General features: G+C 36.5%; 1 protein-coding gene across 4 annotated transcripts in view; it reads left to right on the top strand.

The window, feature by feature from the left end:
* The first annotated feature begins 251 nt into the window (after nt 1-251).
* Nucleotides 252-24,913, top strand: part of CNKSR2 (connector enhancer of kinase suppressor of Ras 2) — a 258,143-nt gene continuing 233,481 nt past the window's right edge. For all 4 annotated transcript variants that reach the window (XM_060137023.1, XM_060137022.1, XM_060137021.1 and 1 more), the window contains exon 1: nt 252-423. In XM_060137023.1, the coding sequence (XP_059993006.1) occupies nt 360-423 (64 nt within the window). In that variant the 5' untranslated portion in view covers nt 252-359. The remainder of the gene's footprint in view (nt 424-24,913) is intronic.

Raw genomic sequence — 24,913 nt, 5'->3', positions numbered from 1 at the left:
GGCGTGTGGCGGCAGCTCCTTCCATTAGCGCTGCGACCCTCGGCAGTGCAAGCCATGAACTGAAGCCCCGGAGGGACGGAGACCCGAGCGGAGTTGCGGAGCCACGGCAGCAGCCGCCGCCTCAGCGGGGAGCGAGCAGACCCGGCGCGGAGCCGCGACCCCGGCGCCTTTCCCTCCCCGTCACCGCTCCCACCGCTGCAGCCGCGAGACTCGACACACAAAAGCCGCTTTCTCCGCGCCGCCCGCCCAGCGAGGCAGCAGCCAGCGAGGGACCCCACCTGAGGGCGGCTCGGGCTGCTGAGTTCGTTTTGTGTCTGAGCTCCGAGCTCCGCGCCCCGCGCGGAACCGACCCTGTGCTCATGGCTCTGATCATGGAACCGGTGAGCAAATGGTCTCCGAGTCAAGTAGTGGACTGGATGAAAGGTAATGCCCGCTGTGCGGAGGGCGAGGCGGCCCTGGGGCTCGGGGTCCCGGCGCACGGGAGGGAAGGGGCGCCCGCCGCGGCCGAGCCCGCCATCGGGGCTGCAGCCGGCTGATCGTGGGGCGCCGAGGGCAGCGGGGGACCTCCAGGGCTGACTGGGGCTCGGGATCCTGGTCTCCTATTGTCTCCAGCCAGTGGCTTCCCATCCGGAGAGGGGCGCGGAGAGCGCGGGGGTGGCCGGGGCGACCCGATGGGAGGCTGGGAGCCGGACGGCGGAATCCCTGTCAGTCTTTCCGGCTCCTAGCTCCCCTTGGTGCCCCCAGGCCGGGAGGACGTGTCGACCCTGCCTTCTCCCCTCAGGGAGGAGCCCCCAGGGACGGTCGCCCGTTCCCCGGCCCCTTTGTTCCTGGGAATCCTGACGCCCCCTTGGCGGCCGCCCCTGCCAAGTGCCTTTTCTTGCGCCAACTCTCCCTGCAACTTTTAAGCCCACATAATGGTGTCAGGACGCGGCCGCCGGGGTTTGGATCCGGAGAGCTCCCCCTCTTCCCCAGGTTGGGCTGAGGATGCTCGGGGGATGCGCTGCTTTGGGGGAGAGGAAAACATGCTTCCCCTGGGACAGCATCTGCGCTGGTATCTGTGGCTCCTCCTGTGCATCCTCCCGCGTCCTTTGCCTCCTCCTCTTCTGGCGGCTTGAGGCTTTGAATCTTAAAGCTTTTTATTGGGGGCTCGACCCCAGGTGTAAAGTGATGCACATTCAAGTGTCCCCTCATTTATTCCATCTTGAAGACTCTCCCCTTTTTTCCCCTGGGCAATTTCTAATAACCATACTTAAAGACATTCGCCCTCTTAATCTCAAACGTGGGCTTTTTCTCTGTCCCTGGGCTTTCCTGCCTCACTATCTCCCTCTGTTGTCTGTTGTCTGAGTTAGAGGACCCTCTCCTCACGACCACTGCGCCCCCTCCCATCCCCAAGATTCCTAAGATTTGGGGAATGCTGACAGGGGATGGAGGGGATGGACAAAAAAGGATTCCTCGCCGCACTTGGGAGATGTTAAGAGTTTTGCTTGTGGTTATTCCTAGGCACAAACTCTGGGTGGATTAGTCAGGGCCCAAAGGCTTATCATTTGCAAATGCAGTTTCAAAGATGAGGGAGCCCCTTCTTAGGGCTTGCTTAGCAGTCAGACTTTCTAAGCTCCAGGTACTTTAGAACGAAAGTAGCGTGATTGGAAGTGATTGAGAGCAACAGAGGGAAACTCAATTTTTTTTTCTTTTTCCCCCGAGCCTTTTCAGCCTCTTGCTTGTCTTGTGGATTTTCCTTTATCCATTTGCTTTCCTTTTATTCCCTTACTTGCCCCTTTATTCTTCATTTATTTCGTTTTTCTTTTCTAATATGTGGAAAGTGCTTTGTAACTGCAAAGCGCAGTACAAATGAGAGTGTACTGAATTAAATCGAATTCATTATTTATCGACTGCCCCCCTGTGTGCGGTGCATTGTGCTAAGGTGCCATGGGTGCCATGACTAAGACAAAGTCCTGCAGTGGCTCATTATTTTTTTCTGTTTCTTCTTCTGTTTTCATATTGCTATTGAAATTCTGCTCTCCTAGATTCCCACCAATTTTTCCCCCCTTCGGATTGTCAGATGCAGACAAACATCTAACTTCTGTGTTTCTCAGTCATGGAAGAAAGAGCCAGAGCACATGCGAAAAGCAAGACTGCTTAATTAAAACCCTTTCTTTGAATTTGCCTAAAAGATTACTTCAATTTGAGTCTTGTTACTGAAATACTCAAAGAAAAGCTATCTTGGCTCCTTGGGAGTCAGATTACCTTCAGAGACTACCTCTCACAAATTCCCATGATGCTTGTAGTGAGTGCTGCATACTCCATCTTCTTCACCTCCCACCCTCCCAGTACATTCTTGCACTTTCCCCACTCTCTACACTTTAGGTCCACTGAAGCATGTAGAACATATGATGTACATATTCTGACACACATTTTTAGTTTCTCAGTACACTAGTCCTTTAAAAATCTCTCCAGCCTAAAATGCAGCTTCTTTGGAGTTGGGCTTACATCATTAGCTGTGATTTTAAGTGACTGTTATATTTAAGTTGAATAACTTATTTTCATACGTGTTGGTGATGCATCTTAGAGCTATTTGAGAAGACAGAATTTGTGTATCTTTGTATACATTAGACTGGAAGAGAATAACTGATGTCATTATCTGTATATTTCAAGTCCCAAACTGCTTACTGCTGAAATTTCCATAATCTTCATATAAATTTGATTTGAGATATTATCAGAAAATAAGGTTTACAAAAATACTAAGATGGGGGCTTCCCTGGTGGCGCAGTGGTTGAGAGTCTGCCTGCCGATGCAGGGGACACGGGTTCGTGCCCCGGTCCGGGAAGATCCCACATGCCGCGGAGCAGCTAGGCCCGTGAGCCATGGCCGCTGAGCCTGCGCGTCCGGAGCCTGTGCTCCGCAATGGGAGAGGCCACAACAGTGAGAGGCCCACGTACCGCAAAAAAAAAAAAAAAAAAAAAAAAAAAAAAATACTAAGATGAAACAAGCATTTCCTCAAATTAATTAACTTAATTAAGGTAACGTACCCTATTAGCTTAATTAATCCCCCCCACCCTTTTCCCCAAATAAACTTTACAAAATACACTTAAAAATACTTTTCACCCTTTCTTCAGATGCACTAATGTTTAAAAGTCAATTAATTTAGGCTGTAGCTTTGGAATGGCCAAACCTCATTTAGTGTTGTATAATGTATAGTGTTATAAAGGCAGTACCAAAGGATGAACAGGACTTTTGAACAACTGCAGCATTGTGGGAGTTCTTTAAAACATGCTCCTAATGTGACAGTTTCATCATCCTTAACATTTAAAGCATATATATGGCATATGCTTTCACCTAGTCACAATCGTAGATAGTTATAACTCTCTTTAGTAAGGTATATGCTTTATGCTCTTTCTAGGGTATTTTTTTCCTTCACTAAACAGAAAAGGAACCATTAAGCATATAAGAATAGCATGGCCATATGTTTAATGCTTCCAGACAATTTATAGAAGTGCAATAGAAACTCAGTCAGCAGAGAGGGAAATGAAGGGAAAAACCCCTGGCTGACAAGATTATTAAACTTTGGTAGAATATATTCAAGATTAATTATGAAGGACCATATATACACTGCAATTCACTTTATTACTTTTTATTAAAATATATTTGAGGGACACGTAAGTATTAAATTTATGTTAATTATTATTAAAAAACAGTATGAGGAAATACTTCCTATTTTTTTGCTCACCCCTAACTCCACTATTTGTGAAATCCAATACTCATTGAATTTTCTCCTGACAATAGAAATTTGATGTGACACAGTGTCAATGTTAGTTCCAGTAAGTATATGAACTCCTCATGAGTCAGTAGAATAAGCATTTATATCCCACATTATCCTGATAGTACTTCAGGCTATTAGGAAATGTCTCATAGCCTTCAAAATTAATTTTAAAAATTAATTTTATAAAAATATTTTTTGAGAAAATCAAATACTCATCATTTAGTGCTTGCAACTAACCTTTTTCAGTTGGAAATTACATTCAGTCCTCCTGTAGTTTTGACAAAATTTTAAAACATAAACCTTTTTACAGTGAATAAAAGCAAAGCAGTTATTGGGAAAAGCTATAGGTAGAAAAGTAGGCCAATAACTGTTTCTAATTTTTGCTCAGTCTGTTACTCTAAAATACATTATTTCTCAGCTCCTGTCTGTTCACTTGCAGGGCCTGGAAATATTTCATAATCTGCAGTTGCTTGAGTCTACTTTTTTTGCCTTCTGAAATACAACAAAAACCTTTGAACATGTTTGGGCCCCTATTATTAATTTTATCATTAATTTTCCTTGTCCATGTCACACCCAATAATTCCAGTTTTTTTCTCACACCTTTTCTGCCTTTTGAAATTCTTTCAAAATATCCAGATGACTAAGATAAAGTTATTTTCCAGGGCCAGCTCCCTTTCTGACATTTTTTCCAGTGATCTTTAATCCCTTTCTGGATCAAATAAAATGGATTATTGTTTTCAGAGTCAACGGACAGGCCCCGCTTTGCTGATCTTCTCTTATGGTCTCTGTGACTTAGCTCCATGCACTCTTATGTTATTATGATTCCTAAAATCATCTAAATTTTTAAGATAGCCTCTGAAGCCATCCCACAATTAACTGCTCTGGTCTTTCCTGTTTACTATAAACCATTTTCTTTAAGAAGCATTCACTGACTTCTAATTTCTGTCCTGATGACTCAGCCTTCTTGAGGACTGAAAATGGAATACATTATTTTAGGTATTAAAAAACAAAGATAAAGCCAACGTTTTGCATACAACCCTAAAAAGAGGAAAATGCAGTGATGAAATAAGATCTATTTAGTGTAAAAGTTTACATGCTCTAGAGGAAAATGTGTCCCATAACGGAAAGCAGTTTTGACAGGTACAATGCCCTTTAGTAATTTTTTTTCCCCCTCATAGGACCCAGAGCTGAAGTTGAAATTTATCTTAATCAGGTGAAGGAAAATGTCAAAATTTTGAGTTAAACTGTTTTGAGAGAGAGATCAGAAATAATTTTGTGGCAGGAACTTGAGAAGTATACACCGTAAGGGAAAAAAAATATGCTAAATGTTTAAATTGGTGCTATTACCTCTTTTTGAAAAATTAGGTTTTTTCTCAATTGCAGCATGACTAGATAGTAACCAACAATCACCTACTTTGGATTTGACATTTTTGGAACAGGAATTCTTGTCATTTTATACAAAGAGGAAATTTACCTTTTTGATATGTAGAGTTTAGTTCACAAGAAACGTTTTGTTTGTAGTGTCATTAACATTTGCTCCTTAAGGTAACACACATGATATAGTGCATAGTAGGAAAAAAAAGAGTTTATTTATGTAGATGTATTCTAGTTCTTAGATATTTACTTAGTACTTCAGCATGGAAGGTGCTTTGATGGATGAATTTAAATAATTCCCTGCTTTGGAGAAATTAGTCTCTGTAAGGGTTGGCAGTGACATTGGCAAACCTATGCCAAGACAGAGACAGGTACCAACTAGTACATTTGGTAAATTTTAAGAGTTTGCATATGTATACAAGCACCAATGGAAAGAGAAGATGATGATTTTAGTAAGTCAGGAAGGAATCCATGGGGAAGGTTTGAGCAACTGTTTAAGCAGTTTATTTAATTAAGGTATATTCTAAGAGGGATGTATTCTAAATGTAGAAGCACAGCAAGAGACTCTAGAGTTGAGATGGGGCGATTAACCAGAGGCGTTGAGTCTACGTTTGTCTGGTTGAAAGAGAAAGGTGGGCAGTACAGGGAAAGTGAGGGAGGAGCTTGAGTAGGTGGCACAAAAGTACAAGAACAAATCTGCATTTCACAAAGACAATAAAACTCTCATCATGTCCTGAGTTTAAATAAATACCACATTATAAAACTTCGGCTGCCAAAAATAAGCCCATTTCTCTTTCTCAGGAATAATTTGGAAATAATGTTAAAATGAGTTATTTTGAATATTAATTACATCATTAACATTATGTTGTTGGATATTTAGAATTTTACTGATCCAAATTCTTACATGAAGAATGCAGATTGGCTTTTAAATGTTGATGTTGTTCTTAAAGCAATGATAAATTATCATTTTCATTCATAGCAGAGTGACCTCAGATTAGGACCTAACATTTTCTTAATGACTTTTAGCGTTCTGTGTGACTTCCCTCACACACAAGGCTTATTGTGAAAGATGAAGCATTAGCTTCTATAAAGAGTCCTAGAAGGATGGATCATCAGTACTAATTTAAAGGTGGGGGAAAGGGAGGGTAAGTAATTTGGAAAACAAAATCGAGTCTAAAGCTTTATGTTTATGAGTTTGTCATGGATTAGTGTCTGGCTCAAGAATAGGCTCATTGTTTTGAATAGCATTCAGTGAGTGAATTCAGTTTTCACGCATAGCATAGGCCTGTGCTACCCAAAATGGTACATTTCTGTGGTTGTGAAAGCCAAATGATCAAAAGCCAAAAAGTTGATTTTTGCTAAGTATTTTAAAATATTATTTTTATATTAAAATAAACATAGATATTATATTCATGGTATAGAAAGCAAAATTGGCATGATTTTAAAGATGAGACCAGAGGCTTAACAGGAATTTTAGCCTTGCAGCAGGCTGTTTTAAAGCTGCGTTTCCCAGACCTCCCAGGGTTATGAGTACACTCTGTTCAGCAGTTAAGGATACATCAGTGGAAAAGTTTGAGAAGTGGTGGTTGGGTTTAGAAAAGGTAAAATTTATGTACTCTGCTTCCTCTTTTTCTCCTCTTGCAAAGGATAAAATATTATCTTTTCAGTCAAGGTCATGATAATTACAGCATCTTACTTTGTTTGATCCATAAACCTGTAGTCAGGATGAACTTCTTGAGAATGATTCCCATCTAATCCTATCTTCCCCATCAGCTTAAAAAATTTAATGGTTTCTCACTGTTTTTAGGATAAAGTCCTTAAATGGCCTATAAGACCCTGGAAGGTTTGGCTGTTGCCTATGAGGTAAACCTCATTGCTAGCACTAGCTACTCGGGCCTTCTTTCAGTCCTGTTTACCCAGCCCTTGAGCCTTTGCACTTTTGCTTCACCCAGTTAAATCCTGCTCATCCTTCAGATCTCAAGCCTTCCCTCCTCTGCCTCAGAAAAGCCTTCCTGAATCGCCATATCACATCAAATCCTCAGTTATGCACTCTCTTGGTACCGTGTATATCTTCTTTGTTCCATTTGCCAGTTTTATTTTTTACCTTTATTTGTATGATTATTTGATGAGGGCAGGGAACCCATCTTTTTGCATAACAGTGCATAAGAAAGTATCTGGTGAAAAGTAGGCGCTTAGGAAATATTTGTTGAGTAAAGGAATAAATAAATTTATTCACAGATTACTGGTCTGTCGACAAATCTGCTTTCCTAAATGACGATGCACGTAAAGTCCCTTATAATGCCCTAATGGATACTTCAGAGACGAGTTGTGTACTGTGTGCCAGAATACAGTGTAAGTAGGGTTGCTTTGTCCATTTTTCATAGTTGTGTTGCTGTCTAGCCAATTCAATGATCTAAATCATGGTGTAGATTCATTTCGTTAAGAAACGTTAATAATTTCAGTGAATCTATAACACTTCCGTGTTTATGCTATAAATATTATTTGCTGATGTCATTTCATAGGCCAACACAATAGGCAAACTTCTTAAAAAATTAAAACATACCCCTTTTCTTAAGTATTTTCTTTCATACAAATTTTCTAATTGTTTCTTCATTTTGGTGTTTTTAAAAGAACACCATATGGGCTTCCCTGGTGGCGCAGTGGTTGAGAGTCCGCCTGCCAATTCAGGGGACACGGGTTCGTGCCCCGGTCTGGGAAGATCCCACATGCCGCGGAGCGGCTGGGCCCGTGACCCATGGCCGCTGAGCGTGCGCGTCTGGAGCCTGTGCTCCGCAACGGGAGAGGCCACAACAGTGAGAGGCCCCCGTACCACAAAAAAAAAAAAAAAAAAAAGAACACCATATATTTTGGAATGCATGGTAGAATGAAATTGAAAAAAATGCCTTACATTTTTCCTCTTAAAAAAGTAAAGAAAATAAAGTTCATATAAGAAATTTAAATATATTTTTCTGTTGTGAGAAGAAAATGCCCTTTATTTGTTAATATAGAGGATAAAATGAAAAAATAAAAAACCCATTAGCTTAATGAGAACCATTATCTTCTCATTATATTTAATGTTGAATCTACATTTTTATTAATAGGAATAAAATTAAGATATTTAAAGATGCATCTTAAATCAGCATTTGTTATATAACTTCATCTCACTCTGATTTTCAAAAATAAATTTTAATTTTTTAAACCAAATATAAATTTATTTGGACTAATTTTTGAAGAGCACTCATTAAGAACCTATGTAGATAGTTACTGTAAAGCATAACTTGTTGAATACAGGTGCCTCATGTGGATTTTTTGTGAATTACATGCTACTAGTAGGCAGGTTATAGAGATTTTTCTAATAAAGTGTGCCCCTCCCCCTAAATTTAGAATTGTTAAAACATAAATCAGAATAAGTGAAATTTTTAAGACTTTAACATAACTTTGCCTGTCTGTTAACTCTTAATAAAACAACACCTTCGGGCTTAAATGTTCTAGCTAGTACTGCAAATCAGTGGATTGCAATTGTGCCCTGGTTTGAATTACAAATAACCATTAAACATGCTAGTATTTTTTTTAACTTGAAAGATGTATTTAATTTCTTGTTCAATTCCAATTTAAATTACAATCATTAATTCTAATAGAAGCTTTCATTATCTTATTCTTTCAATTTCAGAAAAGAAAGGGTTGTGGGTATTTGCATAAATTCATTGAATTTTAAATTTTACTAAAGTACAATAACTGCTGTTTTAGTTTTCTGTGTTCATCTATTGAATATTTTGTCACAACATAAAATTGTTTTAAAAACCAAGATTTATTAAATAAACCAAAACTCACAATGGCATTAATGTATTCTAGTTTGCCACAGTAAGAACACTGTTACATAACTAATATCAAATGTAGCATACTTGTCTGTTTTATATTTACTTGACATTAATGTTCTTGGAAATTAGTTTTTTTTTTTTTGCAATACGCGGACCTCTCACTGTTGTGGCCTCTCCCGTTGCGGAGCACAGGCTCCGGACACGCAGGCTCAGCGGCCATGGCTCATGGGCCCAGCCGCTCCATGGCATGTGAGATCTTTCCGGACCGGGGCATGAACCCGTGTCCCCTGCATCGGCAGGCGGACTCTCAACCACTGCGCCACCAGGGAAGCCCCAGAAATTAGTTTTATTAGGTAGGTTGGATAGTCTTCTGATAAGATGATAGGAAGAAACTGCATTGTTACTTGCTTTTAAAGTGTTACCCAATATCCTCTTGTTTGTTTGAACTTTTTATTTTGTTTCAGCCATATCTGCTATTTTTAAAATGGGCTTGCAACATGGTTTTTGTCTAGAAGAAATCAATGGAAGGCTGACTTAGATCCTGGATTTTACTTTTTCCAACTTGTTTACACAAAGATTACAAAATAATCTATTTTTTAGCAAGATGTTAGACTTCTAATTAATTTATTAATAAAAAACCTTTGAAATACTTGTTTTAAGTAATTATGCTCAATGAGTAATTTCAACAGCATTAGCGGAATTCTTGTTATAATTTTGGTATGTTTTATATGTGTATGTGGGAGTTTATTTCAGCTATCCATATTATTTTCAAAATGTTTGATACTCCTGGCGACTTGTGATTTTTTTTCACCTGGCTGAGCAGAAAATTCATATTTTAAGTTTGTGTAATTCACTTATATTTTGGCTATGTAAACGAGGTACTGGGCTATTAAAAATATATATAAAAGAGAAAGAATTGTAGCGTTGTTGCTACTGGTGCTCAAAATAGACATTAGAGTCCAGTTGCTAGTTTTTCTCCCTGCCTGCCAGAGCCTGTGTGGAAACCAAGTTGAGTGTGGTACGAGCCCGCATATGGATGGCAAGGCAGATGCTCCTTCCCCATTTCCCTCTGCATTGGTGACATGGTGAGTTTTGCGACCTTCTCTGTTGGCACCAATGTTGCATTAAATTAATGACAGGTTTGCTTATCTAGAAGGCTGCTACCTTGCCCAGCAGCTGTCAGACCAGAGGCTTTCAATTTGATGTTGAATTGTGACAAGCAGAGAGCAGCTCATTCTATGGAATGTTTAGAGCTAGATAATTTTTCTTTCTAATCTGTCCCTAGACATAATGTTTTAAGTCTATTTATGGTAAAAACATGCTAATTCAGATTGTTTATTTGGGATTTGTGATAATTTGAGTAGGTTCCTATTGAACTTTACTTTTGATATGTGAAGAAAGGGCTTGCTGATCAATCTAATAGTGTAATTAAGATTGGAAAGAAATTGTTTGATCCTGGAGGATGTGATGTTTTTAAGTATCATACTTTGCCAGGAGCCATTTCCATAGTGAAAATATGCAAGCTAGAAATGAGTTATATTTTTAGTTAGGATTTCTACATACTTGGTTGGAATCAGTTTTTTGACTTTTTGGAATATTTTTGCAAACATCCTGTAGTACAGCTTGGTTCTTCCCCTCATTAGCCCATGTTATAAAGGTCTCATGCATTTCACATCTATTAGTAGTAGTAGTACTTAAAAGTGAAATAAGGGACAGTTGTTAACACCCTTTAACAGGTAAGTTACAGAAGTTAAGCAGCTCAACAGAGATGTACAGCTGTTTAGTGATGGAATTAGGTTGAACATTAACTCTTTTTTCTTTTCTGCCTACTGGATTGGATTTACACTTCCATGGATGAAGAACATAGTTCAAGTTTATACGTAATTATCTTCAGACTTGACTTTTTAAAAGTTTCTGAATTTTCTACCTTTTAAAAATTGGCACCATTTAGTATATATAATAAAGAGTACTTTGAAATCAGATGCCTGTGTTAGTTATATCCAGGCTCCATTACTTCCTAGCTGTGTGATCTTAGTGAGGGAGGGTTGAAGTAACTTGCCAGGTTTTCTCATTTTTGTAAAATAGGGGTGATAATATTACCTACCTCATAGGGTTATGGTATGCTTAAAACGATGCCTAGCACACAGCAAGTGCATGATAAAGGTCAGCTTTTTTTTAATTATGAAGAAGTTCCATTCTATTGGTAATCTTCAGAGGCAGAACTATTAATAGATAATATTTATTGACTGCTTACTATATACCGTGTACTGTGCTAGGTGCTTTCCCTGCGTCATCTGATACTTATCCTAGCCCTGAAAGGTTGGAATTATCCCTGTTTTACAGATGCAGAAACTTTTTCTTAGAAACATTGAATCACTTGTCCTGTATACCAAAATATTTATCAAGCAGGTGTTCAATAAATATTTTCAAGAATGAATAAATATTAAGTGGAAGAAGCAGAATTTGAAAGAATTTCTAACTGGTTCTAAAACATAATATGATTACCTTGCCTTTCTACCAGGGATAGATGTGACATGAGAGGAATCCTGGGAACATTTGCAAAGATGTTGATGTCCTCTCTGTCAGACCTACTTTCTTAAGTGTGTGGTAAGGTGGGGTATGGTCATTGGGTTCTTTTGACCTCTATAGGGGTGTGTGTGTGTGTGTGTGTGTTGTGTGTTGTGTGTGTTGTTGGTTGGTGATAAAGCGTTTCCATTCAAAATAGAACTTTAGCCAGTGACAAAAATGCCACATACAACTATAGTATTGGTGACATTTTTTTTTTGACCATGCTGCACGGCATGAGGATCTTAGTTCCCTGACCAGGGGTCAAACCCGTGCCCTCTGCAGTGGAAGCACAGAGTCTTAACCACTGGGCGCCCAGGGAAGCCCCTCATCTTTCTTATTTTGAAGTGAACTCCAAGAGTTTGATGCTCTCCTCTTCTGAGTGTAGACCTAGGCAAAAAATCTACTTTAGGCTACTACTACTAACCAGCCCAGTTCTGAGATGTTTTGTTCTCAAAGGATTGCTAATAAAAGTACATGGTGCCTCATGAAAAGATGCTCAACATCACTAAGCTTCAGGGAAATGCAAATCAAAACCCCAATGAGATATCACCTCACACCGTCAGAATGGCTGTCATCAAAAATACCACAAATAATAAATGTTGGCAAGGATGTGGAGAAAAGGCAACCTTAGTTCATTCATGGTGGGAATGTAGATTGGCACAGGCACTATGTAAAACCGTATGGAGATTCCTCAAAAAATTAAATAGCTAGAACTACCATATGATCCAGCAATTCCATTCTTGGGTATATATCTGAAGAAAATGAAAACACTAATTAGAAAAGATACATGCACCCCAGCGTTCATAGCAGCATTGTTTACAATGGCCAAGATATGGAAGCACCCTAAGTGTCTGTCAACAGATGAATAGATAAAGAAGATGTGGTATACACACACACACACACACACACACACACACACACACACACACACAGAGGAATATTACTCAGCCATAAAAAAGAATGAAAATTTCCCATTTGCAGCAGTATGAATAGACCTAGAGGGTATTATGCTTAGTGAAGTAAGTCAGAGAATGACTTACTTTAAAGTGTATGTTTTCACTTATATGTGGAATTTAAAAACTAAATGAAAGAGTATGACAAAACAGAAACAAACTCATAGATACAGAGAACAAACTAGGGGTTACCAGTGGGGAGAGGGGTCAGGGGAGGTACCGATGGGGAAGGGGAAGGGGATTAAGAAGTACAAACTACTATGTTTAAGTTAAAATAAGCTACAAGGATGTAATGTACAGCACAGAGAATATAACCATTATTTTATAATTCCTCTAAATGGAGTATAATCTGTAAAAATACTGAATCACTGTGTTGTACACCTGAAACTAATATAGCATTGTAAATCAACTATACTTCAATAAAAAAATTTTTTTTAATTTGTAAAAGAACTGATACTTCCATAAGTATGAATAAACATCTAGAGTATTTAAAAAATATAGTTAATATGCACTTATAAATTTAAAAATACCCTCCCCCCCAAAAGTAGTGGTGCCTGATAATAGATGTTCCTAAGGAGCATTACATTTTACTACAAATACAGGCATACCTTGGAGATATTGTGGGTTTTGTTCCAGGCCACGGGAGTAAAGCAAATATTGCAATAAAGTGAGTCACATGAATTTTTTGGTTTCCCAGTGCATATAAAAGTTGTGTTTACACTCTACTGTAGTCTATTAAGTATACAATAGCATTATATCTAAAAAAGTGTATATACCTTAATTAAAAAATACTTTATTGCTAAAATATGCAAACTATCATCTAAGCCTTCAGCAAGCTGCAGTAGTAACATCAAAGATCACTGATCACAGGTTATATTACAAATATAATTATGAAAAAGTTTGAACTACTACAAAAATTACCAAAAGGTGACACAGAGACATGAAGTGAACAAACGCTTTTGGAAAAATGTCACCGATAGACTTGCTCAATGCAGGGTTGCCACAAACCTTCGATTTGTAAAACAACAAAATGTCTGCGAAGCACAATAAAGTGAAGTGCAATAAAATGAGGTACACCTGTAAGGGCCTTGATTATATTCTGTTGTTTATATTTACCAAGTAGTGGTTAGCATTGCTATCTATTGCAATGCATTTCATTAGTGTTTCTTTGAACAGCAGGCTTTATTCAGTACATTTCTATAGCTTGGAAACCCTTACCTACCTAGTAAATGGTAATCGTTCTACCCAAGTTATTTTGTTTTGTTTGGAAATTCTTTTTTCGTAGACCAAATTGTGATATGAAACGATAGCATAGTGAATCACACAAAAAACATATATGCTGGAGAAAATTTAATCATTATCTGTCAGAAAACTATTGTAAAATCGTAAGATACAGAGTGGTCAAGTTGAGCTAGAGATGTTTGATCAATTGAGTACTTGTAAAATGGTAATGATAGATACAGTTACATCCACATTATGTTTTAAAATGATACACATGGTTTTGCCTGTGTATCTAAAATATATATTCTGGCATGTATTTTTGAAACTTAAAGTAAGATTTGTTCAGAGTAAAAACACAAAGATGATATTTTCTGTTTCTCCTTATTTTCCTTTAATAGACTTGAGGTGAGTTTGTTTTAGGCTGGAAGTTTTAAAATAATTGAAAACAACTTAATTGTTCTTTGGTTGTGGAGAGAATGATTTGAAATCTCTCATTTTTTATGAAAGCTACAACAGCCAGGACAATAGACATTTAAAAAATAACATCAACTGTGAACTGTGGTAATTACCAACTATTTTGAAGTTGCCTTAGCATTGTCCATTTGATTCTGTAAAGCACTTTTTCTCTCCTAATGTGCTCATTATTTTTCAAAATCCATACAAATTAAAATTAATTTTGTTTGGGCATGTTTTTGAGAATTTTGTCACTTTTTTTGAAAAAGTTGTTGACATCCTGTGTTGATAAGTGGTCTGGTAAGAGATAGACTTTTAAATGTGGTAACATAATGAATCTCCCTCCATCTACATTAATTTTAAGATGTGTCTAATTTAATATTTAAACAAAATGGTTTCTAATTTTGAGGGTTTTTTTTTTCATATGAGACTGTTTTGCCAGCTTGTTTTTACAGTTGTGACCAGCACACACAGAGAAAATAAATACCGGTTTGTAGGGCAAAAATAGAGACACAGATGTAGAGAAAAAACGTATGGACACCAAGGGGGAAAAATGGCAGGGGTGGTGGTGGTGGTGGTGGGATGAATTGGGAGATTGGGATTGACATGTATACACTAACATGTATAAAATAGATAACTAATAAGAACCTGCTATATAAAAAATAAATTAAAAAAATAAAATAAATACAGCAAAATAATACTTAGGGATCTACTAACATTTTTCTTCCTACTGATGTACCAGTAATAAGATCACAAAAAATTAAGGCTGGTTTTGTATCTCTAAAAAATAAGAATTTAAAAATATATACACACACACTCACCCCTACAACACTATTATTACACCAAAATTCATTTCTTAATATTAAATATCTAGTTTAAATTTCTAGTTTCATAAATGTCATAAACAGTTTTACAGTTTCTTTTTTCCTTAAATCAGGATCCAAATAAAGCCCACACATTGTAGTCTACCTTATTTTTTTTCCTACATCAATCCTTTTGGACTCAGTACTCGCTTTACATGACAGACATTATTTAATGTCTCTTGAAATAAAATTCATATATAATAAAACCTACCTCATATTATTAAAAATTCACTGTAATGCCTTTATTGTAATAAAAAGGGAAAATAATTAAAAAATAAGATCAGTTTCTGTTGTATGTAGGTGCTTAAAATGACTGTACTGTAAAAAACTATAATTGATATGTTTGCCTACTTATAATGAGCATACCTGGATTTAAGACAAGCAAGCAGTAAGTTCAGAAGTCATTCTATAAGTACAAGAAAATGGAAGAGCAGATGAATTGATAGACACTGGAATAAAAATGAGTATTAGAACAGGTAACAGGCTAGACTCATTTGATATGTCACTCTAATAATTTAAAAGTCATATTAAAAGGAACCTCAGCTTTTTGGAGAAATGGCAGATTCTAGAGCTGAGAAGGGAAAATTTAAGATGAGTCTGGAGCATCTTGTGCCAGAAAGTAAGGAAGTGCTCAGAAAACACAATGATGAGGGCACGTCACAGACTTGGAAGCCATTCTGAAAGAGCTTTCAGTGGCCGAAGCTGGAACAATTAGAGCAACAAAAATAGTATTGGATTTTAATTCAGTGCATAAAATAAATAGAGTCCATACTGATGTAAATAAATGTCTGAATAAAGAAAGAAGTGAGGGAGGAGAGAAAAATCTCCCATAAAGATAATTCCAAATATTTTACGTAGATACTCCCATCTCAAGGAAGTGACACTTAACTCCCCGCTTTTTGATTGTGGGTTGAACTTAGTGACCTGTTTCCAAAGAGTAGAGTGTGGGAAGGGGAAATATAACTTCATTGGAGGAACCTAGTGAACACTGCGTCAGCCAGGTGATCAAGGTTTGCATCATCAGTGATAAGTCATGTTGATCGCGTGTACCCTTGATATGATGTGGTGAGAATGGCACTTCACCTCTGTGGTCTTCCTCCCCCAAACCCATAATTCCAGTCTAACCAGGAGAAAAACATTAGACAAATCCAAATTTATGGACATTTTACAAAATACCTGACCACTACTCCTTCAAAACTGTCAAGGTCATCAGAAACAAGGAAAATGTGAGAAACACAGACCATAGGAGGCTAAGGAGACATGAGGACTATTTGTATTATGGTGTCCTGGATAGGATTCTGAGATAGAAGAAGTCTGATAGGAAAAAACTAGTGAAATCAAAATGAGGTGTGGAGTTTAGTTAATAGTGATATACCAGTGCTGTTCCTTAGTTGTGACAAATGTGTCGCAGTAATGTGAGCTGTTAATAATAGAATATGGATGACAGGTATGCAGGAACTTTGTACTATTTTTGCAACTTTTCTGTAGACCTAAAACTATTCTGAAATATTTATTTAAATAAAATAGAGTTAAATTTATTTTCAAATTTGGTTATACCAAAATGTAAGCAATATCTCATGTGAAATAACTTAGGTTTGCCCTTTTGTAAGTGTTAATAATAAACTCTTTCAAATGTAAACAAAAAAAGTCATGTGGGATACAGGCAGTTCTTAAGTGTGGGACTGTTGCATTCGTTGGTCTAGCAATCATTCAGTAACCTGATCATTGTGATAACCTGAAACTCCCCACAATACTCAAAATGCACCCAAGGGACAACATTGACCCTGGCCTGGCAGCAAGAACCTCTGCCTTACCTCTTGGCTCCTGTGTAAACCTCATGCTCTTCTACATGTGAAAAAATAATTTTTTGAGTGAATGTCATACCTGGTTTCCCTTCAACTGAAGTTCATCTTTTTACTTGATTAGCTTTTGTTTTTAACTTTTTGCTAATCAGGAAATGTGTTTAAGAAAAGGAAACTGAATGTACATGGGATAGGGTGGAGACCACCAAAATTTAGCTCCATCTCCCTACGTATTTTACTTCACTGCTAACAGATTGGCAGGTAAACTCTTGGACAGAAGAGTGTGCTATTCTAAACCTTGTTAACAAAGCCTGATTCCCAGCAATTTTTCTAATTGTAGTTTCTTTTTCCTGCAGACACTGTGTAGGAATGTTAAACAAGGCATGAACATTTTTGAGCAAATAAATGTGGTTTATAATAATTGATTTTAGGCTGAATATATAAACGTGTATATAAATATGCATGCATATTTACGTAGGCAAGATATTTGCCTAGGGCAGATATGTTGAAATGGAATATAACCAAATGAACTTTTCTCATTGCTTTTCTACGAGACAGTCAGCATTTTTCTTTTTGTCACTAAATGTAACACCTTATTTTCATTGTATTACGGGGTCATGTAGTGTGTTTAGTAGTTGAGTTCTGGGTATGAGAGTGGCTGTAACTTAACACCTCCTTTGGTCACATCTCTAAGAAATTATATTTGATTTCAAAACAGAACTACTTTAATATTTGCACTTTATTCCTGTGTCTTTCTTATTATTATCTTCCTTGTTTTCTAGTTTACTGGTGTGAAAATTCTAAAAGGAACAGCCTCTGGTAATAAGTAGATAAAATTGTGACTGGGAATTTAACGCATTAACCTGATAATCAGGGTTTTTTTCTTGCCACAATAAACTGAAATGTTATATGGATCACAATTTCATCTTACTTGATTCTTTGTTATTAATCCACTTCTATGAAAGTGTGAAATTCTGCTGATATTGATGTGAATGTCTTAGAATTGCCTTCCTGGCTTGTCCTGACTTCATGCTCTGAGTATCAGCCTGGATATGCATTAACGTGTTCTCTGTGAAATACTTCTGTTTTTTGTACAAGGCATTTCTTAAGGTATGCTCACAAGAATGAAGGAGAGTTAATTTTGTTTTCTTCTGCTTTGATATGTTTTAGTAAGGTAAGAATGTTTTGAATTTAAAGAAATCTTTAAAAAAAAGTCTGTGTAGATTGTACATTAAATATCAAGGATTTGAAGCTGTCTTTGAATATGTGACTGGAAAAAATGGGTTGACTTTCCAAGATTCTCCCATATCTATCCCAGGATAGAATCTATCCCAAGGTAGGTGGGCAACATTTAGATTGAAATTGTTTTCACAACTTTCCAATGATACTTTTCATAACAAAAGTACACAGATTTAGGATGACTAGCTATTATGGTAATACAGTCTCATAATAATTAAAAACAGAATGTTAGAAGCAAATTGTGTGATTTACATGACTTATGAAATACAGATGGCGAGAAGTAGACTTGGAAGCTTTTTCAGAGTGCAGATGGCCATGAGTTCTTCAGAGAAGTTAATTAAGAGTAATCGTTGTATAGTAGCCACTGTCTTGTAGGCTGCCATGAATTTAATATTCTACTTTCCCCAATAAAAATGCCAGATGATGCCTTTCAAGGCTGCTGAAAACATCTTTATTATCTGTAGCCATGCCAAAGGACTCACTCCCCTACTGTACCCCTCTCTTTCCGCATCTCTACATTTCATACAGATGAATAAAAAAAAAAGATTAAAGGGACAAATATCTAGTAGGAAGCACTGTATGTAGAAGACAATACAAATTATTTGTAGTACTGAGTTGGAACTGGAAATCTCTCCAGTTGTGACCCAACCTAAATTCTGTCCCGTCGTGTGTGTTTAACTCGCCTCTTCATTTCTCAAGCCTTCTGTTTCTTTATCGGAAAATGAGGGTAAGGAAAATATGCTTTATAGGGAATTCTGAAGAATAGTCAACATGTAGTCCGAGTAGAAATGGAGTAACATTTTGACACTGGCAAAAATAGTTTATTATTAATTACTGAACAGGATTTTTAAATGAGATTTATGGAAAAGAATTTTTAAGTATTCCAGTTTAGAAATAAATTGCTGGCTATAGCTCACATATGTTTGCCTTAAGACAAAGAAGATTATACTGATTTTAAAATGTATTTGGAGTATGGATTTCAGGTGGCTGGGTCTCAGAAACGCTTTTCCTCTTACTAGCTTCTTTGTCTTGTGTGTAGCCACTTCTCTAACAGCTTTATTGGAGCCTTTCTCTCCAGTTTTTTCCTTATGTGAGTCAAATGATCACTTAAGTAATTCAGCCTAATTATTAGAATGGTATATCTCACTCTTCCTGGCAGGAAACCCAGTACAAAAGTCCTAAAGGCATTGCTGTTGATGCTCCACTATCCCTGGCTAAGTCTCAACCAGTATGAGCCTCATCTCAGTAGTAGTCCTTGCATATCATGGTTCCTCATACTTCTCATCTTTATTTTACCAAAAGGTTTATGACCATTGAAATTTCATTTTTCAGCCATTGTCAGAAGATTGGAATATAAGAGTTTTATCAACACAGGCATATACAAGGTGATCAAAATTATTAAATACTGAATCTGTGCAATGAAAATAACAGGCACTTATGAGCACTAGAGCTCCATTTAAGTGGTAAGAATGTATTGACTTTTCATAGGAGAAACAGTCAATTGTAAGAAACAAATGAACCAATTCATTTGAGCTTGGATCACTGAAAACAAGGGGGAATCACTGGCAAAACAATGCCTTTCCTCATTCATGTGTCACAAGTGGTATTTGGATTGAGGACAATTGAGAAGCATTAAGACTACAAATTAGTTCCTGTATTTTATATTATGGAATGTTGTTGGAAAGTGTATTTTCCCAGTGTTAGTATGCTAGATTTTTTTTTAAATTATAAGCAGTTTTGTTTTTCTTCTTATGTTTCACATCTGCAGTTGTGTTTTCCTTGGAAAAATGCTCCATATATCTAGCATTGGTGCACTCATGTAAATGATGTCAACTCATATATAAAATTTGGTTTAGAAGAATTTTTAAAATACAGAAATTGATTACGAGCCTCCTTTTAATCAGTGTAATAACAATGTTGACTTTAAAGCTTTTGAGAAATATTTTTCTCCATAATTTTATTACTACTTTTCCTCCATCTTTTTGATTTTGTATGATAAATGACAGAGGACAATAATATGCCATATTTTATTCTTTCATTCAAACTTTGAAGATCATTTGGATTTTTTTGGTCACCCCTGAGCCATTTATAACTCATTTTTTAAAACCATGTAAATTTTAAATTAAATGAATGTCTTTTAAAAAGTGAGATCATGTGGTTGAGACAGCTATACTTCTGTCAGAGTTACCTAGGGTAAATAATTTGGACTTCTGGTTTTCTTTAAAAAAAATTGGGTGACACGTCCTCCTTTAAAACTCTAAGATTCTCTGATTCTAAATTTTTAATTCCTTCTCATATTTGGTTTAGAAGCAATGAATGACGAGCATTCTTGATTTTCTTTATATCTACTTTAGTGACAGTTGGGACTTATGAATTTTTAGAAGGTTTAATTTTTTTCTGTTCTATAAATTGAATGTCATGCATAAAACTTCATGTACTTTACATAAAGACTTGTTATGTAACAAAAGCAGAAGGTGTATTTTTGATGTTGTAGGTGGATCTGAATCCTTCAAGTCTGTGCCATCAGTGCCAGATTACTTTGACAAATTCTGGTTAGCAAATTCCTAATATACTAGGTAACAAATCTCTCTCCTTTTTCCCCTTTTCTATAATCGTTCACTACTGAAAGCTGTAACTCCCAAGTTTAGCAAGGAGCAGATACCTCCTGGTCCCTTGCATAGTCTAACTCCTCACATTCTTTCTCTACCTACTTGGTAATATTTAAAAAATTTTTAAGGTAGCTGACAAGTCCTACTGTATAAAAATAAAAATATGAATTACTAATGTACTCATAAGACCAAGGAAAAAGTAAATTAGAATATGTGGTATATGCAAGTTGACATGGAATATCTGGGGAAAAAAACAATGCTTTTTGTTCTTGGTGTTCATTTTTTAATCATCCCTTTAAAATCAGGGTCTGTGTAATGTTCTATTAAGTGATTTCTAGATATGTGCAAATGCATCAAACAGATTTGTATTAATGAATGTAGTACAAGTACATCCCTTAAATTCTTAGCAAAATTTACAGGTATTTTTATAAACCTTTAACATTTATGGTTTTAATTATATCTGATAGGCAAATTCAAAGTAAACTCAAGTACAGTACTTATGTCCCTTTATTGAAACACATCATTAGTTAAAACAGTGTGTAACATTTCTTTTATAAAAGAACATGCTGGGCTTCCCTGGTGGCGCAGTGGTTGAGAGTCCGCCTGCCGATGCAGGGGACATGGGTTCGTGCCCCGGTCCGGGAAGATCCCACATGCCGCGGAGCGGCTGGGCCCGTGAGCCATGGCCGCTGAGCCTGCGCGTCCGGAGCCTGTGCTCCGCAACGGGAGAGGCCACAACAGTGAGAGGCCCACGTACCGCAAAAAAAAAATAAAAAAAATAAAAGAACATTCTTAGTTTGTTACACTGACACTCTTGTTCTCTGTGAGATGAATTGATAGATAGATGAATTGATAAGAAAGAACTTACAGAAATCTCTTGGTCCTCTGCCATCATCATGTTTCATGTAACCAACCGAGCTCAGGTTGGTTAAAGGACTTGTCTAGATTCACATATCTTTCTATTACCAAAATTACAAAAAGACAGCTCAGAAAGAGTATGATGCATAGATCTTTTCATTGTTATAAGGACAGCTCTGTTAGGAACAAAAGAGAATGAATTCTTTTGATCACTGGTGTCAAAACTAGAACACGTCTTGATTAACACATGCAACAAGCCTACTTCATAGAATAATCCCCTCATTAAGAATGTTCAGTTTAGGTTTCGTTTTATCATAATCGAATGTAAGATTCATAGAATGCCAAACCCCATTTACAGGGAGTTAAAATGCTATTAACTGCTAGAAAAACTTCTCCTGATGGTCTTCTAATCTCTGTGTGCTATGACTCAGTGATTTTAAATGTCATTTTCTAAGGCTTTGCAGTTTGTTAGTATAGTCAAGTGCAACAGGATTAAATCCAAATCTGGACACACAGTAGATTTTGTGGTCTGTTTAGAGCTGTAAATGGTTTGCTATGCTGAATAGTCTATTACATTTCACTGTGTATTTTTAACAATTTTCCATTTTAACTATGAACGGTATACATGTACCTAAAACTCTAAATGTGGAATAATTTTTGACCCTGTATTCTTTAACTATATAACTTAAGTAACCTCATTCATACTACTAGAATTAGTGTATTGAAATAAATTGGTCCCAACCAAATACAAATAGCTGTCTTTGATACATCAAAAAAAGTGTATTTGAATGATCAAGGCCACTGAGTTATTTTAAGATTAGTTCATAGAGTTTATTTATTGTGATGTCCTCCTTGATGCCTATTTTAAACATTGCTTCCTTCTTCTATGTAGTAGATATTGCATCATTTATACTGTTCTCATTCCTCCTTTCTCTTTCCAACATTCCTATATCTGTGTTAAAGCCTCAACAAGTTGGAGTCCCTGATTTCAAAGAATATTTACTTATTTAAAATCTAGAGTAACTTCACAGTGTGACATCTGTAGTTATCAGTGGTTTGATAAGGTAAGTAAATTTCATGACCATAGTGAGATTTCGGCAATTATTTTTTAATAAATATATGAATGCCAAATAGGGAGAAGTGACTAAAAGTATTTAACAAAATGGAAACAAACATATTAATGGATTTTTTTCAAGTTTAAAATGTGTGTAGGTCTCTTGTATTAGGTGTGCTGTTGCGTATTCAATAACTAGATGAAAATGTAAGGTACTTTCTCTTTCACCACTGAAATGCCATTGTGTTTTCTATTCTAAATTTCTAGTGGTGTTTACTGTCCTTTAGGAATTACTTTCTTTTACATGTTAATTTTTAGGTATTCTATTTTTCAAGCTTTGTCATCCTTTTAAGAAAGGCAAAATTATGTAACTTAATCGCTTGAGAATGAACTGTGGCATTATGCACATTTTCTGATAGCTGCTGTCAAAGATGGAATAATAACACTTTTCCTGCCACTATAAGAAGTGTGGTCACCTCAGGACAAGCACTGAGTCATACTTCTGGGGCCAGTCGGAAAAGTTCGTATCATTGGCAGCCACCTGGGCTCTTCATGTTCCATGACAAATGGCAGACTGGCACATGGTGTAACTGAAATGTTTCTCAAATGTCTAAGTCCTAGGAAAAATTAATGTTAAGGAGTGTAAAAGCTGAAGTCTGTGACTTATTTTGAACCAACAGCTTTGAATTCTTAATTTACTTACGCTTGTTCAACAAATTTGTAATTGTGTTTTAACAAAATTTATATTATAACTTGAAATGGTAAAACTAAAGCACCTTGTATAGTGAAGAGCTAAAGAATTGGGTCTTGTTCCTATATTTTTTTTAGTGTGTTAACCCATCTCAGCAGCCCAGATAACACTGGAATATGACCTTAATTTTTTTTCCTATATGTCTGTCATAGATACACAGCTGTTAATTTAGCCTAGACATTTGCTGGACTTCTAATTTATATTGTATATCTAAAGTATTTATGCAATTATGCAGAACAGTAATACAATAGTAGAAAACTTGGTTGATTACCTTCATAAATACCAATAAAGTTTGGAACCAGAAACTGCTCACTTCCACCTACTCAAATAGACAACCTTAAAGCATAAATGCTATTTTAGAGTATTTTACTAATATCATTATTAGTGTCAGCATGACTAAAATAAGGACCTTATAAAAACAAACAAAACCTTTAACTGAATGCCTTCTTTCTTTTTTAATGTACATCCTCAAGTTGCACCTTATATTTTTTATATGGAAGTTAATTGTACGTATATCCTTCAAATAAAAGGAAATTTGTTTTAGAGACATTTTTCTCTCTCTTTTTGTAATCTTACTTGAAACACGTAATTTGCTAATTATATCAGAACTAATTCTGTGGGTTGGGTAATATTTTTATTTATATGTGGGTTGTTGAGTTTTTTAATAGTAAAATACAACATGTGTTGCTACATAATTACATATTTTTAAAAGTTGCTCTGAACATTGGAGTCTAACATGAAAACCTTTTGGGATAGTTGTTATTTTTTTCCTTAAGTGATCAGAATGCCCCCATTCTAATTTTAAGTCTTGTTAGAATGTTTTTTACTATTTAATCACATTAATTTAAACTCCCATCAGGCCTGTCCACCATCACCATCGTATAAACACCTCCAATAATCTGCTCCAGTGGTCACTGTATTATACAGTCTACTCCGGTAGTCACTATATTACAGTGGCAAAAATGTAGGCTTTGAGGCTAAATATACCTAGATTCAAATCCCAGTTTTGCTACTTATTGGTTGTATGGATCTGGGCACATAATAACCTCTTTCTCCTTTTTAAAATGAGGAAATAACACCACCTACCTTAAAGAGCATTGAGGTTTAAATAAAGTAATCTATGCAAATGATATACCTCAGTCATTGGTACTTAGTAAGTTCTAAATAAACATTGGCTATTATTATTTCCACCACTAACACCACCTGTAAAAGAGGGTTGTAGTCAGGGGGTGATAATGTATGCAAAGATCATAGTAGGAGCTGGAAAAGTATTGGTTATTATTGTTACCACTAGCAATACAAAGTCATGACGCTAGCCTACAAATAATTAATTACTGTAATTGATGCTGAATGTAAATAGTCAGGTATTTTTTTGAGCCACTCCAATTTAACTCTACTGAAATTATAAATGAATTATAAGTATAATGAAACTGGAAAAAAAGAAAAGATTACTGAGAAAATAAAAATAGACATAAAGATTCCATAAGCACTTAGTTTACATTTGAGTCACAATCAAGACTCTTTGCCAGGAATGGACCATTCAACTCAACATGGCCTACTCATACAAAAATTTCTGATTATGTGGCTCATGCC

The sequence above is a fragment of the Lagenorhynchus albirostris genome, chromosome X, assembly GCF_949774975.1.
Source record: "Lagenorhynchus albirostris chromosome X, mLagAlb1.1, whole genome shotgun sequence".
Taxonomy (NCBI): domain Eukaryota; kingdom Metazoa; phylum Chordata; class Mammalia; order Artiodactyla; family Delphinidae; genus Lagenorhynchus; species Lagenorhynchus albirostris.
This window is presented reverse-complemented; position numbering and strand designations above follow the sequence as displayed.